This window comes from Meriones unguiculatus, chromosome 19, assembly GCF_030254825.1.
Source record: "Meriones unguiculatus strain TT.TT164.6M chromosome 19, Bangor_MerUng_6.1, whole genome shotgun sequence".
Lineage (NCBI taxonomy): Eukaryota > Metazoa > Chordata > Mammalia > Rodentia > Muridae > Meriones > Meriones unguiculatus.
In genome coordinates, this window is record NC_083366.1 from 41616512 (window position 1) to 41635265 (window position 18754).

At 45.2% G+C, this 18754-nt stretch overlaps 2 protein-coding genes across 5 annotated transcripts in view; both read left to right on the plus strand.

Annotated features, from left to right (window-relative positions):
* The window catches only part of Ripor2 (RHO family interacting cell polarization regulator 2), a 206565-nt gene extending 200997 nt beyond the window's left edge, over positions 1 to 5568 (plus strand). For all 4 annotated transcript variants that reach the window (XM_060372842.1, XM_060372843.1, XM_021641399.2 and 1 more), the window contains 2 exons: positions 890 to 980; positions 3603 to 5568. In XM_060372842.1, coding sequence (XP_060228825.1) covers positions 890 to 980; positions 3603 to 3703 — 192 coding nt within the window. In that variant the 3' untranslated portion in view covers positions 3704 to 5568. The remainder of the gene's footprint in view (positions 1 to 889; positions 981 to 3602) is intronic.
* Positions 5569 to 10868: 5300 nt separating this feature from the next.
* On the plus strand, positions 10869 to 14973 carry Armh2 (armadillo like helical domain containing 2). Its single transcript, XM_021641390.2, has 2 exons — positions 10869 to 11214; positions 14543 to 14973. Exons 1-2 carry the CDS (start codon positions 10926 to 10928, stop codon positions 14971 to 14973), a joined length of 720 nt encoding a protein of 239 aa, XP_021497065.1. The 5' UTR covers positions 10869 to 10925.
* The last annotated feature ends 3781 nt before the right edge of the window (positions 14974 to 18754 follow it).

The following is an 18754-nucleotide window of genomic DNA, read 5'->3' on the forward strand; positions in this document are numbered from 1 at the left end:
GGTGTATGTCCAGCCTTTGACAACGTGGCATGATGTCATCATCCACAAAATTCTTAGCTGCATTACTAAAAAAAGAAAAAAAAAGTTTTAAAAAGCTACACACTGTTTTGAGATCATGATTTTGCAGGCTACACTGTTCGCCTCAAGCCATACTCTGCATGTTAGATGCACCTGACTGCCAGGCAACCTCAGCTGTGCTAGAGGAGGCTTCGTGAGCAGGGAGAGAGCTAAATGCTGACACAAGGAAGCAGAGACTGCAAACACAAGCGCGGCTTTTGGCAGGCTAGATCTCATGTGTGACCCATCTTTACCACAGAAACATTAGGGGAGGTCCCAAGAAAAAGAATGAGAGGGCCACACCTTAATGCTCACTAAAACCGTAGATGGGCACATGGGACAAGGAGCAGGCCTGAGGGGAAGTGAAAAAACAAGGGATTAACGCCATAAAAGGAAAAGTTAATGATCTGTGAAGGAAAACAACCATGGGAAATTTTGCCTTCCTTGTTACTTGGTCAGAAAATTACCTTCAGGTGACACCCCCGTGCCCCCAAAAAATTCCCATTGGTTAAGTATTTATGTGGGCACTCTCCTGAGGTGCTGTGACTCATCACAGCTGAGTGTCTCTGCCACACACTTCACAGGGATTACACATTAGGGTGCAGCAGCCTATATGGGTTCTACTGGACTTTCGTGCCGTAAAGCATGAAGCAGGGGCCCTGGTTTATTGGCATGTTACCAGCTCACAGCCCTTGACCCTGCTCTATTCCTTTTCTCCCCAGAGATACAGTCCCTTCTGGGAGCAGGAGTCCTCTTCCCAAACCGTTCATAATTTGCCCTGCCTCCCACCCGCAGCTTGAAAAGCCTGGCACTAACCTATTTTCCCTGGCAGGCCACCGAAAGCATTAAAATGCTAGTGACACTGTGTCAGTCTGACACGGAAGAGATCAGAAACGTGGCCTCGGAAACCCTCTTGTCCCTTGGTGAGTTGTTTTTGTGTGTCCGCTTACTTCTGCTCCTCCCCTGGGAACCAAAAGGAAGGTTCATGTCACCCGCTTCCTCCACTGTGTGTATGCTCACTGCTCCCAGAAGAGCTCGATTGTGTCCAGATCTTGCCCTGCCCCTCATTCTCTCTGCACAAGAATCCGGGTTTTTCTCCCTTGTTATCTCCAAGACTTGATCGGTCTATGTCCTGCTTAGAATCAAGACGAGGATCAGAGAGTGGTGACTCACGCCTGTAAACCCAGCACTGAAGAGGCTGCGGCAGGAGAAGCACCTCAAGTTCAAGGACAGCTTAGGCTGCACAGTGAGGCTGTCTCGTGAAAGCAAAAATGCTAGAACCTGGAACACAGAAGCCCAACGGGAACTGTGGAAATCGCAGCTTGGCTGCCAGTGTAGGGAGGGCCAAAGTCCTACAGGGAGCGCTGTGTGCCCCCAGTGCCTCGACCTCACAGAGACCCCTGGTCGCCCTGCTGTCCCGTTCTTGCTGGTGTTATTTCATCCTGGAATATCCATATAGCCCTCTCCTTCGCTTTGTGAGAGTTCATGCCCTTTTTTGTCCACTTTGGGTAGACTTTTCTTTTTCTTTTTTTTTTTTTTTTCAAGGCAGGGTCTCATGTATCCCAGATTGGACTTGAACTCACTGTGCATTCTAAAAAATGGTCTTGAACTTCTTCTGATCCTCCTGCCTCCACTTCCCAAGAGCCAGGTTTTATAAGCGACGTGGCCTCCGATTTATTCGGTGCTAACAGTCGAATCCGGGACCTTGTGAATGTTGGGCCACATCCAGAGCCACATCCCCAGCTCTCAGGAAAACCTTCCTTAACTCTGCATCAAACAGACAATTGTTGCCAGTAGCTCTCCCCTGTAATCCAAGCACTTCGGAGGTTGAGGCAGGAGGCTTGCCACAAGTTTGGGACTAGCCTGGGCTACATATTGAGTTCCAAGTCAGTGTGGCCTGCAAAGTTCCTATCTACACACATGTGCACAGAGAGAGGAAGAGGGAGGGAAAGGAAGGGGGAGAGAAAGAGAGTTAAAAAAAAACTTAACTATAGTCATACACTCTATAAATTCTAAAACTCTCCTCTAAAAGTCTTTAAGCCTAATCCTGCCGGTGTCACCAGGGAAAAAAGCCACTCTGGCCTGACAATACATTTTAATGTGAAGAAGACTCACAGTTATTATAACCACCATGAAAATCCCATTTATTTTTGAGACCTCCTTTCTTACAGGTGTGGGATTAATGAGACTTGGCTCGGCTATTGAATACACCACTCTCTGCAGAGGAAGCTTAGCCAGCCAGTGTTTGTTTAAAGGATAAAATGGTTATTCTGTACGGCTCTTTTAGATATAGAAGTTATTTAATTGTCTAAAACGTACCCAGGGTATTAATGGCTTAATCTCTTTTATCCCTCGGGGTTCCAAAATAACAATGAGGGTTTAACAAAATAAAGAATAGCTAGATGTTTGTGAGGCACAGCCAGTCCCTCTCTCCACGGTAAACTGAGGAAAGGTGTCCCGTGGCCTGTGCCCCAAGACTCACTTAGCAGCCCTCCCAGTTGCGTCTCCAGGAATAATCACCGCATAAGCTTCCCACAGTGCTCACACCATCCAGGCCTCAGCAGCCCTGTTCAGGCTATGAGGACCAGAGCGATGGCTCAGCAGGCAAAATGAGAGCTGCATAGAGCTGGCAACGTGAGTTCAGTCCTCAGAACCCGAGAAGCACACACGCCTGTAATAACGGCGTTCCTGTAGTGAGATGGGAGGTGGAGGCAGGGGACTCACTGAGAAACTCAAGGACCAGCTAGTGTGGAGTGTGCAGCATGGCGGCAGAAACAGCAGGGCCCTGGACTCAACGTGGAAGGAGGGGCCCGGCGCCAGAATGCTGTTCCTGACCTCCACGTGCATCCAGTGGTGTGCATCCACACACGTGCACTCACGTGCATAATAAGTAAATAAACAAAAAAAAAAAAAAAAACATGTCTATAAACAAGATTGAATAATTTAAAGCCCAGAGGAACGCTGGGTGTTTAGGGAGTAAAGACAAACTTTTAGCCAAAGCCTGAAAGCCTAACTTTTACCATTATTAAAAAGGACTTTTATCATTAGTTTGTGTACATAATGATACGATGTATAATGATGTGTGTGTATGATATAATGTAACCAATTTTTCATATGTATTCGAGTTACATGAAGATTCAGTACACTGGGGTCAAGGATTAGCCTTACCTAAGGCACTAAACAAAAAGTAATCCGCTGTGTGCAATTGGTAGCAGATGGCACAGACTTGCCCTTTGTTTTGTGTCTTGCTTTTCAGCTGGTCTCTAACATTAACCCAAAGGTTCTTGGTTGTTCAAAGCATTGCCTAGAAATCCATAAGGTAGGTAAGAATAATAGAAAAGCACTTTTCCTTCAAATAGTAACTAGCTAAGACAGCAATGCAAGGCTGGGGGTGTGGCTCAGTAAGAAAGCGTTTGGTCTAATTTACACGAGGGTCTATGTTCAATCCCCAGGAGCTGTGCAAAAAAGTAACAGTGGCACAGTGCCACCACCTTATACTGTGTGAGGCACATGTGGTATATTCATGTTTAATGTTCCCTACCCAGGAGAAGACGGGCGGCTGGCCTATGAACAGTTAGACAAATTCCCGAGAGACTGTGTTCAAGTCGGAGGTCGCCGTGGAGCCGAAGTTGCCACAGCCTTTTAAATTTCACGTTAGCACCGCCTGACTGCTGTCCCGGTACCTGGCCCTTGCCGTCGAGAGGATGCCGTGATGTGGCCAGACAGCGCCTGGAACTTGCAGGGTGGTGCTGCTGCTGTTGCCCGTGTAGAGATCTCAAAGTCCTAATGTGCAGTACTGTCCACTCCTCCTTGGCCCGCAGAACAGGGCTGTGGATAAGTCACGCTGTGGTTGTGGCTGACGGCACTCCATGGCCCATCCGGCCTTACTGTGGGATTTAAGAATGGCCATCCTTACACCTGTCTGGAAGTTCATCTGTAAGCCTGAACTCCTCGTGTGCTATCTGGATAAAGTATCAAACGCCTTGCCATTTTTTTTTTCTGTGTCCTCAGGGTTGAGGGGCCCATTCGCTGCCTAATTTTACTTTCAAGACAAAGCACAAAAAGATAGTTCTTCAAATAAAAGTTTTCTTACAGAAACTGGCGAAATGACCAATTATAAGAGACTAGGTTTGGGAGCTAGCTGATGATGTAGCTCCCTTGGTTGAGCTTGCTGGCTGGGTTCATCCCCAGCACCGCATAAGCTGGTTGTGTTTCCCATATGAGTTCACAGCTCAGAAAATGGAGGAAGTAGGGTCAAAGTTCAAGGTCATCTTCAGCTACCTAGGGAGTTCCCAGGGTAACTTGGGATACTTGAAGCTCTGGCCAGGGAAGAACCTAGTTTTACATCTTACTTTTTTTTATGGTTCCTACTATTTGTTTCTTTTTTCATCCTGAGGATTTCCATATGGTCTATCCCTGTGGTTTAAGAGATAGCTTGAAGGATCATACCTATACTACTGCAAGCAAACAAAAAACTTGAAGTTTAAGCTTTGTTTCCTTAACAAGAACCGGCTTTATCACACTCTTGGTTTTGTTGTTGTTTGGTTTTTGTTTTATCTTGAGACATAGTCTCCCCGTGCCAGTGCTGACTGGCCTGGAACTCAATATATAGGCCAGCCTGACCTTGACTTGCAACAGCTCTCCAGCCTCTGCTTCAGAGCAGGGATTATAGGTAGGAGCCACTATACCTGGTTCCACCCATATTTTTTTTCCCAAGACAAATACGCACCCCAAAGTCATAGATTCAGAAAGATGTGTTGTTCTTTCAGATGGGATGGTGGACGTGGGATGAGTCCTAACCTGATAGAATAGTGGGGTACCGAAAGTGGTCCCTGCTTCTATAAGATCGGCCATGAGGCTAGGAAGCAGGAGGTCCTGAGAAATGAAAGCTGCCCCATTATTTCAACGGCAGCTCAGTACCAGAGTGGAGATCCAGTCACTAACTAGGTAAAGTGTACCAGGGGTGGGTATGCCAAGACATCACAGCAATATGTGTGAGTGCAATTTAAACTGTGTTCCAGATGTGTTTGTAAGAAATACCAGTTAGAGGTTAGTTTCAGTCTATACACTTTAGCAACACTTTTAAAAGGGTTCATTTCATTTTAAGGTGAAAATTGCTTGCCAAGCTTCTGGCAACATATTCTTTCAACTGTGAAGTTCCGCTGTGTATACTTGTATATTTGTAAATGTTATATATATATGCACATAGCCCTCATTTTAAAGGTACATTGTACAGTTACAGTATGTATAGGGGATAGTCTTTGTTAAATCATTGGGAAAAAATGTCTCTTTTGTAGAAAGTGAAATCGCAGTACTACAAGGCTTTTGTTTGGTCTGATTGTGGATTTGAACCTTTTTTGACTACTGCATGAAATAATTAATTTCATATCCTTTGTATTCACCTCTGTGCTTTAGTTTTGCTTGGGGGAGTTTTGGTTTTAGTTTTGTTGTATTTGTATTCATCACTCTTTCAATTATGTAAGTCAAAATAAAGATTATTTTTAATTACTAGTCTAGTGTAGAATCTGATATATATTCTTAATTTTTGTATCTGTTATGATGAGTGTGCATCTTGTGGCGTGGTGGGGTGTATGCAGGCCATGGTACACCTGTGGAGGTCAGAGGAGAGCTCTGCAGAGTTCATTCTCACCTTCCACCTTTATGCAAGGGCCTCTACTCACTGAGCCACCTCCTGGTCCTTATCCGTGTTCCATGGTCCCTTCTTGAGTTAGTATTTATATATTACTCTACTCCTCGTTGTCCGCTTGGGCTTATTATCCTGAAGTGAAAATACTAACAGAATTCTGTATCCTGGTGTAAGGAGTAGGCTAGACCAGGAGAGCAACTGTTTGCAGCATCTTCAAGCTGAACCGCAGCCCTCCTGCCTTTGTGTGACGATAGCCCATCAAAGCTGCACCGTCTCAGCTCTTGAAACCAGCCATTCAACACGTCATTCAAGATCTTTACTTACAAACGTCCTGGGAAGGCCTCTGCCCACTCCCCAGTGTTCTGTCCCTCTCGTCTGTACCCAGTATAGGTGTCTCATAGTTTCTTCTCCCAGTTTCTAAAAAGATTTACCGATTTATTTGTGTATGCGTGTAAATATATTCATGTGTGTGTGTTAAGATTTGCACATGTGCACACACGGAAGCCAAGAGAAGTCACATATCTACTGTCACCCTCTGCCTGTCCCTTTGAGGGTCTTCTCTAAACCTGTGGTATGTATTCATGTGTCTAAGCTAGGAGCCAGCGAGACTCAGCAACCCTTATTCCTCCACTCCTCCTCGGAGCTGGGGTTATAGGCATATGCGCAGTGCCCAGCTGGGATCCAAACACTGCTCCTCATCATTTCGACAGCAAGTGCTCTTAAGACCTGAGCCATCTCACCCCGCTTTGAGACAAAGGTTTGTAACAGAGGCGGCCCTTGAACTCAATATGGAGCGTAGAATGACCTCAGTGGAAGCATCCATGGAAAGCCTGGAGGCCAGGCGTGTGTGGCAGAGCAGGAGTTCTGCAAGTGGTACCCACCCACACTCCCCAGGAGGGCAATGCATGAAGCTGCACCAGTGAATCCAAAGCTGCAATGGAAGAAATATGGCCGGAATGTGAACTTGCCTACCCAGGAAACTGCAGCCAGTGCACAGAGCCAGCCTGAGGGAGCAGCCACGTGGGCTGTGGTCAGCAAGGCCATTGGAGCTCACATCACTGCAGCCTCGGAGCTGGAGGACCTCACGTTTTCTCTGCTGGGGTTTCATGTTCGCCTTCACTTTTGTCTGGTCCTTTTGGTTGCATATCCCTCCCTTCTGGAATGGCAATGTGTACTCCATGGCGTTTCGTTTTGGACTGACAATGAAATTTGGCTAGATTCTCAACCTGGACATTTGAGCGGCAGAAGAACTGTAAAAACTCTGGGAGCTCCCGGAGATGACAAAATGCATGTTTTACCAGTAGAACGAGAATGGAAGTTCTCGAAAAGAACCTTTACGTTAAACATTTTTCTAAGACTGGTCAACTGATGAGACCTTCAGTGATTGTGGGGAGATTGGATTGTTATAGGTCTAGAACCTAAGTACAAATTACAGTGCTAGCTTTAGCCCCCTTCATAGCTCTTTATTGTTAGCGCTGTGTCTGACCTAACATCTTTGTGAGGAATAGGTAAGTCTCTTTGAAATATAGGAACAGACCCCTAGCTTCCACTAACCCCGAAACCAAGACATCTAAGCCACACAGAGGGGCCGTAACCCACCCACCTGATGTCCCCACTGGGTTATTTGAAAAGTGTGTTGATTTAAAACTTTCTCTGTTATGTTACTATAAAAATTTCCTAAGACTGTTGTTGTGTTGAAATCTGGTATTTAGGGTAACTTAAATCTGTATTCCCAGGCCATGGTCGCTCATATTTAGCCCCAGAATAAATGCTCTCTTGTCCCCTTTCAGATGAGAGCTTATGGTTTTGTTGTTATTTACATTAATATGAGGCATGAGCATTTGGGAATTCAGGGTTTTTGTTTGGTTTTGGTACAGTCCTACTATGTAGTCCTGGCTGGCCTCAAACTCAGAGAGATCCACCTGACTCCGCCTCCCAAATGCTGGGATTAAAGGGTTAAAGCACCACTGGGTTATGTAGGTTGGTACCTTAAATGTCTCCCCCCAAAGGCCTATGTGCTAAAGGCTTAGTTCTCAACCTCTGGTGCTATGGGGAGGTAATAGATTAGAACTGGAGCCCAGCAGGAAGATTTTGGGTCACTGTGTGTGGCATCCAGTGGGGCTTGTCATGAACAAGGTACTAAGTCCTGGCCCCTTCCTTTCTCTTTCTGCTTCCTGGTTGTCATAAAATGAACAGCTTCACTCCATCACATGCTTCCTGCCATGCTCTGCCTTTCTGCAGGATCGAAAGCAAGGGGCTGGGCCTAACGGCCCACACCTTTAATCTAAGCATTCAAGAGGCAGAGGCAGCCAGATCTTTTATGAGTTTGAGGCCCAGCCTGATCTACATAGTGAGTTCCAGGCCAGCCAGAACTATGTAAAGAGAGCCTGTCTTTAAAAAAAAAAAAAAAAAGAGAGAGAGAGAGAGAGGGAGAGAGGGAGAGAGAGGCAAGGAAGCCAGCTGACTCAATGTATTCCTCCCTTCTCTCAGGGGTTATTGGCCACCATCCTGAAGAAGAAAGGCAGCAAAAGCAGCAAGCAGAATTCAGATAGTCCATTTTGAGTATGATAGACTAACTTTCCAGGAACAGCTTCAGTGAGACAGCTCAATTACTCAAGGGAAATGAAGGGAATATGTAGGGTAGGGTGGTAGTTGGGACATCACCTAACAGGTAACCACAGTATATTTTATTTGCATTTTGGCATCACAGTCCTGCCATATGAACAGGAGCACAATACCAAATTATCCTATGGGCAGCAGGGGGAGAGCGTTTGCAGGGAACTGTGTCAAAGGTTATACTCCAGATAGGGTTAGGCATCTGTGCCTAGAGACACTCTCCAGACAAGGTCAGGCAGAGTAGGAGGCCCTGCTGGGAGGAGGGAGTCCTCCGTTTGTGCCAAGCTCAGAGAGTGATCTGGATGTGGCGGAACGTGACCTTAAACAGTAAGGTCCTCTAACAACTTAGCTGACTGTAGACTTAGCCTCTCAAACTGTGGATTAGCATTTTCTCCTTGTTAATTGTTCACCTCAGGTATTTCATCACAGCAATGGAAGAACACAAGAAGCTTAAAAACCATAACTTCTAATTTCTCACTTATTCAAAAGCACTTGCTGTATAGTTGCTATGACTGGCATGTAAGCCAGGGACTGGCCACCATACGTGCAGCAGTGAAGACAAAAGACATAACAACATCTGCCCTCGAAATACTCATTGTCTGGCAAAGAAAAATTAATAAGGCAAAGAAGAAAAACCCAATATTGTAAAAGATTATATTATATATAATATTCCAGGACAACCAGGGCTACACAGTGAAACCCTGTCTGAAAAAGGGGGCTGGGGGCTGGAGAGATGGCTTAGTGGTTAAGAGTTTACAGTTTTTTTGAAGGTCCCGAATTCTACTCCCAGCCTTCACATGGAAGCTCAGAACTGTCTGATGCTGTCTTCTAGTGCGCAGCTGTACATAAAGTTTCCATATACATAAAATGCATAAATAAATAAATCTTTTTTAAAAGAAATTTAAAAACAAACAAACAAACGTGGGACCCTGAGGCTAGTGAATAAGCGTATCTCTATACATTCAAGACCTGCCTGGTCTACATAGCAAGTTCCAGGCCAGCAAAGGCGAAGGGTGAGACAACAATAACAAACAAACAAACAAACAAAATAGATGCACACACAGAGACACAGAGACAGGCACACACATAGACACACACACACATACAAACACACACCAGCGCATAATCACAATATTTAGTGGACCAAGACAGTGAAATCGAGGTCTTGGAGGCTGAGCTGAGGAGATGGCTCTGCAATTAAGAGAACACACTGCCTTCCAGAGGACACCCCAGTTCAGTTCCCAGGATGCAAGTCAGACAGCTCAAAACCACCTGTAAATTCTAGCTCCAGAGGAAGAAAGTGTCCTCCAGCCTCCAAAAGCACCTGTACTCATGTGTGGACATACATACACACACACGAACACACATTGGCTGCACTGCACACACTGCATCAAGATCAAGCACACAAAGGCATCCTCCCCCCCACCGCCCCCATACATGTATATTTTGGATTTGGGGGTTTTATTTTATTGTGTTTTTTTTTATCTTGTTTGTTTGTTTGAGACAAAGTCTCCTATAGATCAGTGTGCCTCACCCTGTTTTTGTAGTATGTATTTCAAAGACAAACTATGTATATATGTGTGTCGTGTGTGTGAGTGTGCGTGTGTTGACAGTGGGTGAGGGAGTATGTCCTTGTGTTATCCTGAGAACTTGGGGTCCGCGCTGACTGGGAGGCTGATAACTGGGGGGAAATCGCTTGAGCTGGGGAGCGAGTCTAAGATCGTTCTAGACAAAACGACAATGTCCTGTCTGAAAACAATCCAAGCACATTAAATTGACTGTTCAGGATACAGATAATATTTAAAGCCAAGATACTGGCTTAGCTGGTCTATACAGAGGAAAGATGGAGGAGTACACAGAATCAAGGGTTGTTTGGGTTTTTTTTTTGAGACAGGGTCTTGCTTATATGCTCAGCTTAGCTTCAAACTCAAAAGCCTCCTGCCTCAGCTTGAAAATGTTCGAATGAGAGGTACGCCACCACACTCACCTGAGAGGCTTAGTTTTCTTGGTTTTTAGTGAAGTCCGGGCGCTTGTGTACACACTTCTAGGGATCCAGTTGCCGTGGAAAATGTGCTACCGGAAGAACTGAAGAGCTGTAGCTTCTGGGTTTAAGGAGAAGTCAGTTGAAAGGTGCTCAAACAGGACACCCACAGGCACAGGAAGAAAGAACACAGGGGCACAGACAGGTGGGTAGATGTGATGGGGGTGACAGATGGTTCTCTTGCTGTCTTCAGCTTTGTCGTCAAAACAGGGTAACTCTGTGATGTAAAGAAAAACGGACGAGCACCGAAGCCTTGCGATAGCTTAGACCATGCAAGTTCCAGGAAAGAAAAACTGCTCAAGGAGAAGAGTCCCCAGTGAGCACAGCACAGGACCAGGAGTGAAGACAGGAATGAGCGAGGCTTGGTGCCCAAGAGAAGCGCAACTTGCTTTTGTTCTTGTCCTAAAGGGCCTGGATCGCCAGACCCAGGAACCTTCTCCTACGTTTGGGTTCTACCGTGTTGCGGGGCAGCAGCGCCCTACGTTCGGTTCTATCTTGTTGCCCGGCGGTACTCTCCAGCGCTGCTGGCAGTGAACTCCGGCCCCTGGAGGCTCCTGAGCACCAATGGCCCCCTTCTACAGGAAGCTGAGGATCCATTCTTTTTGTAGACGGCTTTACCGAAGGACGCGTCGGTTCTTTATAAACCTGAAGAAGTCCTTGAGAGGGAGCTGGAATTGGATTGTGGACATGTGTTATCTTAATGCCCGGGACGATGAGAAGCAAACTACCACAGCTGAGTGCATTTTTCACAAAGAAAAAATTACGGAGCTTGGCAAAACGCTGATGGATATAGGGCTATCCCTTGAAAAGAGAGCTCATGCTGCCCAGAAAATCGGACTACTGGCTTTCACAGGTACTGCCTCACTGTTGTGCTAGCAGGGAGTTAAGTGGAGATTATTTATTATTATTATCACTACTACTATTATTTAGCTCCAATTCTTTTTTGTTTCGTTTTGTTTTTCCAGACATTTCTCTGTGTAGCCTTGGCTCTCCTGTAGCTCACTCTGCAGGTCAGGCCAGCCTTAAACTCAGAGATCTGCCTGCCTCTGCCTCCCAAGTGCTAGGCTTAGTAGGATTGGGCAACTGTGTCTGGCTTTGTGATAGACTTTTTTGATGAAGAATATAAGTACCAACAGCCAGATGTGGTGGCACACAGCAGTAATCACAGAGTTGGGCGTGCTGGTTGGTAATTCCAGGCTTGGGAGGCAGAAGCAGGAAAGTGTGTGCAGTGCTCAGGACAGCCTGATCTGCACAGTGATTCCAGGCCAGCCAAGCCTAAAAATAAGATTCTTGTCTCAAAACCCTTGCTCAAGTAAGACAAAGCATTGCCTAGGAAAAGTCTTTGGAAGATCTGTAAGAACTTTTACTCCTAAAATGCGTACAAAGAACTGGGCATGGTGACACACACCTCACATCCTGGCACTCAGAAAAGAGGCAGAAGCAGACAGATCTCTATATGAGTTCACAGCTAGCCTGCTCCACGTTCAAGTCTTAGGCCAGCCAGAGCTACATGATAGAGAGACCCTGTCTTAAAAAAAAAAAATTACTAAGAAGGCTAATAAGTATCCCAGTAAAAGACAAAATCACAGTGCCCTAATTTTACCACACTCAACCCATTCATTTGTCCCTAATGGATTTTTAAGTAACATATAAAGTTTTATTTAATCCTTATGATCATCTTTGAATAAAATAATATGTTCTGAGGCTACGGGTCTAGCTCAGCTGGCAGAGTGTGTGCCTTGTATGCGTGGGACCTTGGATTCAATCCCCAGGACCAGCTAAAATCCCAGACAGAGGTGGAAAGTTCCGAAGTTTAAGGATATCCTTGACTACATAGATTTAGAGGCCAGCCTGGGATACATGAGACCTTTTTTTTTTTTTTTTTTGAATGAGTAAGTATCTGCCTAGAAGGTCTGAGTGCTTTAGTGTTATTTAAGTGGAAAATTAATTACTTAGTTGTAACTTGAGAGACCAAATCTCTAAAGAATGATATCCATGAGGGGAATATCCTTATATTCCTTATCCATATCCATTAAATGGTCCAAACCAGAGTGGCAGGAGCCTCAGATACCCCACCACCACCACCACCCCCAGCCATGTGCTGTGCATCACACGTATCAGGGTCAGCTCCCGAGATAGCTTTATGGAGGGAGAGGACCAGAATGCCTTAGTCTGGTGTTAGTCTTAGCTATACTGTAGGAAGCAAGGGAACAGGCTTACATCCGTCACACGAAAGCTTTAACATCAAATGGAATAATCTTAGCATTATTCGACCAGGGAAACAGAGTCGGAAAGATCCAAGAACAGAGCTGCAGAGGCTAGAATAACCTCCAAAGTTCTCTTCATCTGTGCAGTTTTAGTTGGTACCTTGTTGGCATTGGAAATGTGAACGTGAAAGATCTTGGGCTGATATAGAAAACAATCTAAGTGAGGTAGTAGTAGCACATACCTTTAATCCGAGCACTTGAGGCAGCTTAAGGTTCAGGGCTACAAAGAGACACTCCATCTCAAAAAAACAAAACAACACAACAAAAAAGTAGTAGAGGCACCTTTAATCTTAGGATCTCTGAGTTTAAGGTCAACCTGGTCTACAAAGTGAGTTCCAGCCAGGGCTACACAGAGAAACCCTGTCTAAAAAAAAAAGAAGAAGAAGCAAGCAAAAAGGACAGAAAGAAAAAAGGAAAGAAGGAGAGAAGGGAAAGAAAGAAAGGAGAGAGAGCAGAATCTAGGATAGGCCTCAGGTTGGGTCAATGGCTAAAGGAAAAAAAAATCTTCTAAGGCAACATTGATCTTGGGTCTGAGTTGGGAGTAAGAAATGTACAAGAACAGCTCAGCAGTTATTGACTCTTTTTCTTTTAATTGGATTTATAAAAGCTTTAAAGCACAGTAACAGATATCAACCCTCTAAGCTATTTTGCCACCTCCCAACTATATATAACCCAAGTTACTTGACATAAATGTTTTTGACTGGGCTGCTTCTGTTCTATCTGGCCAAGCCTCATGGCTCACTTCCTTTGGCCTAGTGCTCACGGTCCATATTGCCCCGTGGTGACTTCCTTCCCTCCGGCTTCCTCCTCCTGGACTCCAGGTCCTGGTCAGATCCCAAGTCCAGGAACCTAATCTCTGCCTACCTCTCTTCTGCCCAGTCACAGGCTTCAGCAACTTTATTAACCAGTTAACTTTAAATGAGGTAGAGCAAGGTTTACACAACAAAGACCTGTGTACATGAAGTAAAGATATACTTGTCTGGATGGCAACCAGATCCTGAGGTCCAGTAATTAGCATTAGAATACATAGGGGTAAACCAACCCCCAATATTCTTTTATTCTGGAAGGAGTTATTTATCAGTCTTTGCATTTCCTCTATGCTCTGATACTCAGGTCCACAAACTTCCCTCCAGTACAAACATAGCCAGATTATACCCCCTGGATATATTCATGCCTCAGTCCTCATAATAGAACCAAATGAGGAACCTCTGCATGCTTCCCATGCTTCCAATTTGACTTCTCATCAGGGTCTCAAATGTTCACAGCAATGAGAAAAAGGAAAAAAACAAACAAACAAAAAAAAAAAAAACAATACATCTAAAATGTCAAATATGGTTACCAGACTATGAACCTGGGTCTGGAGGTGAAGGCATGAATTCAATTCCCAGCCCCAAAACAACAAGGAAAATGGAGGCTGGAGAGAGCTCACTCAGTGACATACTTACTTTGTAAACACGAGGACATGAGTTGGGGCCCTAGGATCCACATAAAACCTTCTCCCTGGAGAGATGAAGACAGGCGGGTTGCCAGTCAGGTTAGTCTACTTGTAGAGCTCCCAGGCAGAGACAAAACCTGACTGCAAAAATTTTAAAGGCATATAGCACATTGTGGTGGCGCACGCCTTTAATCCTAGCACTGAGGAAGCAGAGGCAGAGGCAGGTGGATCTCTTGAGTTGGAGGCCAGCCTGGTTTACAAAGTGAGTTCCAGGACAGCCAGGGCTACACAGAAAAACCCAGTCTCAGAAAACCAAAATGATACTAATTAATAAAACTTTAAAAGTGAACGACGCCCGAGGCTGTGTCCTCCTCAAGTACGCACCCCCGCACACATGCGCACACAGAACAAGAACTCACAAGGGCCTCTGAACTGTCACCCACCACGTGCTTCTGGAGACCCAAACGCTTGTCTTACAGGAGGCCTGAGCGCCGCCCAGTTTGCCAGCGAGTACATGAAGGAAGTTGCTTCCTTGCTGCAGAATGAGAGGAACATGTCAGCCAAGACCAAGATCCTGCTGCTGCAGGCGGTGTCGTGCTGGTGCTACTTAAACCCCGCCAGCCAGAAGAAGGCCAAACAGCTGCGCTTTATTCCCATTTTCGTAACTTTCTTCGAGTCTCCCTTTCATTCCACCAACAAGAATGAAATAAACAACCACCTCCAGATTCAGTTTTGGATCTGCTACACTCTCTCTGCCATGACCTGTAACAACTCAGCTGTCATGCAGGAGCTGAGATCCTACAGCTCTCTAAAATATCACCTGCAGATCTTGGCGACGGAGAACTGGTCTGGGTGGTCTGAAAATTTTGCTGAGGTCTTATATTTCCTCATAGGTTTTCACAGGAATTAATTATTTTTTTTTAGTCTAGTTACACGATTCAGCTGTCTGTGCGATTGTGTTACCCTGGAAACCTGAAACAAAGAATAAAATCAGTGTTTTCTTTTGCACTTTGAAAGTTCTATGCGTGAGCTGAGGAGATGGCTGGGGAGGGGGGTGGGGCTGGCACTTCCTGTGTGTACCTGAAGACAAAAGTCTAGATTCCCCAGAATACACTTAAAAGCTGTGTGGGTGTCAGCAGCCGGCCTGTGGTCCCAGCAGTGACGAAGCGTCAGTTTAGATGATGGTGAGCGGCAATGAAGACACATTAGGTCGACCTTGGACCAATACCCATGCACTGCACACATACAAGCATGCATGCACACACAATCCGTGTGGATAGATATCCGTACCGTCTGTCAACTGTAATCATAAAACTTCTGAGCAGTTCTACTGCCTAACGTGACCTTACAGATCTGGGGCTCCAGGAGCTCCCACAGTTGGAATCTTTCCCGTTAGGAAATAAAGTTGCTAAATCACCCAGACGTGTAATTCCAGCTTAGCTACTTGGCAGGTCGAAGGAGGACAGTTGTGAGTTCACAACTAGCCGGGGCAACACAGTGAGACCCTCTTCTCCTTCTTCGAGGCCAGTCTGGTCTACGAAGTAAGGTCCAGGATAGCCAAAGCAACACAGAGAAACCCTGTCTCAAAACCAAAAGAGAGGCAAAGAGACTCTAGTCTCAAAATAGAAAGGAAAGCCTGGCTAGGTGTAATGGAGCAAGCATTTAACAACAGCACTCGGGAGGCAGAGCTCTGTAGTTTGAGGAGTCTGTCTGGTCTACATAGAATAACAGGCCAGGCAGAGCTATATAATGACACCCTGTCCTTAGGAAAAAATGGGAATGGGGAAGGGAAACGGGTGCCGGAAAGATGGCTCAGAGGTTTTAGAGAACTGGCTGCTCTTCCCAAGGTCCTGAGTTCAATTCCCAGCAACCACACGGTGGCTCACAACCATCTATAATGAAATTCAGTGCCCTCCTCTGGCATGCAGGTGTACATGCAGGCAGATCACAATAAATAAATAAATAAATCTTAAAAAAAAATGATGTGTGGAAGTGGGGCAACTGGAGAAATGGTTTAATGTGAATAAAGAGCTTGTCACACAAGTATAAGGATCTGAGTTCAAATCCGCAGAGCCGACGTAAACCTGAACAGGGTAGAGTGGGCTTGGAATCCCAGCATGCCTATGGCAATATGAGGCAGTGGGTAAGCTAGCCCGGTGTTCATGGCTGTGAATAAGAGACCCTGTCTCAAATAAGACAGAAGGTGAGGACTGATCCCTAAAGCTGTGCTTTGACTTCCACATGCACGCTACAGCGCTCACACACCTATATTCACACACACACACACACACGAACACACACACATCATATACATATACGCATACACAAAAAAAAGGGCACACAGGTTTAAAGTCAAATACTATAAGGTCTTAGGGGATAGAGAGATGGCTCAGCAGTTAAGAATGCTTCCTACTCTTCCAGAGGACTTGGTAGGTAGAGGCAGAAGGATTGGGAGTTCAAGGTCATCCTTAGCCTCTGACTGAATCCGAGGCCAACCTAAATGATGTATGATTCTTTCACACACTCTGTAGCATGCAGTTGGGTTGGGTGTGGGTGTGTGCCATTACAAAGTTGAGTGTTGCTGTGGGAATACTGTTTCCTTTACACAAAGGCCAAAGTGATTGCCTCCACTTTCTACCGCTAAACCACGAACATTTTTTTCTGATAATACCTGTTTGAGCGGATTTAGAACAATTACTTCATTACCAATTCTCATTGAGGAAAAAAAAAAAAAAAAAAAAGACCTGGGTTCTCATTATACTCTTATACCACCTACTTACCAGGAACAGCAGCATATGCCTCCAGTTTCAGCAGGAGGGAAAGCAAAAGGAGTTCAGCGGCCTCCTCAGCTAAGAATCGAGTGATCATTGAGTGGGCTTTGATTTTTTCAAAGGCTCACGTTAGGCCGGCCCATTGTCTCTCTTCCTCTGCCTGCTGCCTGAGGATCAGCTCCTTCTCCAGCACCATGTCTGCCTGCATGCTGCTGTGTTCCTCTGAAACTGTAAGCCAGCCCCCAATTAAATGCTTTCCTTCAGAAGAGTTGCCTTGGTCACAGGTTCTGTTCACCTCAAACAAGCAGTGACTAAGACAGCATGCTAACATTTTCTTAACTACATCTTCCTGCCCACTCTCAATATATTTCTTCTGCAATTAGGCAACATAATTCCTTCAATACTTCTCAGAGCTGTCAACCAATACAATATCGTTGCATATTCTTTGTACAACTCTTTTTCCTATTGTTGCTTTTCACTTAGCCTCTGGACACCTGTCATTAAGTTCCTACATTTTTTCTTTTCTATATTTAGCATCTCTTGGAGAGCATGCCGTCATGGGGCCCAGCAAGCTAACAAGTGTTCTGGGTCTCATGTCCAAGTACCTCCATGTCCCCTTTCATGATAGATCCTACTCCTCAAAAAACCCTTGCTTTTCACTGTCCAAAGTCTTTGGTTTTCACTTGATCACAGAGTTGACATTTTTTTCAAGATACTTAAGACTGAAACTTGCATGTGCTAGGTAAGAACTCTGCCAATGAGCTGCATATCCAGCCCTGACTGATAAATTCAACTTCAACCTTTTACTAAACCCAGAGAAACAGTGACAAGCAGCAATGATTCATACAAGCTCTGGGTCCTGAGAGGCCGGGATTGGTGGTCAATCAGGGGGATTGTTTGAGGTTTGTTAGCAGTCCACCTCAAAGAAGAGACAAGAGAGAAATTAGATTCAGGGATCTCTATCTCTCTCCCCTCCATCCCTCTTTCTCTCTTATCTAGTAATAGGGAGTGAAACCAGGGGGATAAAGGGTGAGAAAAATAACCTACAAGTAGCAGAGATCAGTTACAGTAATGAATATCATATATTTCGCACAAGTAGTATCAAAGATAATTCAAAATGAAACCAACTAGTAATAGTGTCTTGTCCCTATGACATCACTTCTTTATTAGTGGACTCTGGCTTTCTTGGTGCAGAATTGGCTTCTAAGTTTCTTAGGGGACTAAGGGAAAGAACTGATAGATAGCTATGTTCAATTCACACATTTAATCAGAGATTATGGAAAGCTTTTCTGGCTGTGCTCAAGGAACTTCTAGTTAATGGACTGTAAAGGACTGTAAGGCAGTCTGGCAACCATAGTCTACTTAAGCTCCAAAAGGTGCCTCTCAAGTTGAAGGAAGAAAATACAAAGTCTGGCAGCACTGTAATGCTAAGGCTTGAATGTCAAACTGGATAAACAGTTTTCAAGTCCTTTTGTTTCTCCTTTGCTACCCCTTCTTAAGTCATCTCTCCAGAAGCCGGGAGCGGTGGCACATGTCTATAATCAAAGCACTCAGGGAGGCAGAGGCAAGTGGAGCACTGTGAATTTGAGGCCAGTCTGGTCTACAAAGCAAGTCTTGGACAGCCAAGGCTACACAGAGAAACCCTGTCTCATGGGGAAAAAAAGTCTCTCCAGCATTTGAGTTTTCCCAAAAGCAACTCACAAATCTGAGTACTAGGACTTGATTCCTAGAAGTTAAACCTAAGAAACAGCAGCAACAAGAGGGATATAGATTTTTAAAATGTGCTTTCAATGGATCTCCCTGGGAAGGGGAAATAGAATAGATTCTGCAGGCGAACTACAGACAGGTAGGGATATGAGCAGGAAGGATCAAGTTGGGGGTGGGGTGGAGGAAGAGAGTGCCAGGAGACAGCTGGAATGG

Excerpts from the sequence above, each read along its gene's own strand:
- Armh2 (XM_021641390.2), top strand. The coding sequence starts at position 10,926 with ATGGCCCCCTTCTACAGGAAGCTGAGGATCCATTCTTTTTGTAGACGG. Across the intron at positions 11,215-14,542 it reads CGGACTACTGGCTTTCACAG|GAGGCCTGAGCGCCGCCCAG; the intron begins GTACTGCCTCAC and ends CTTGTCTTACAG.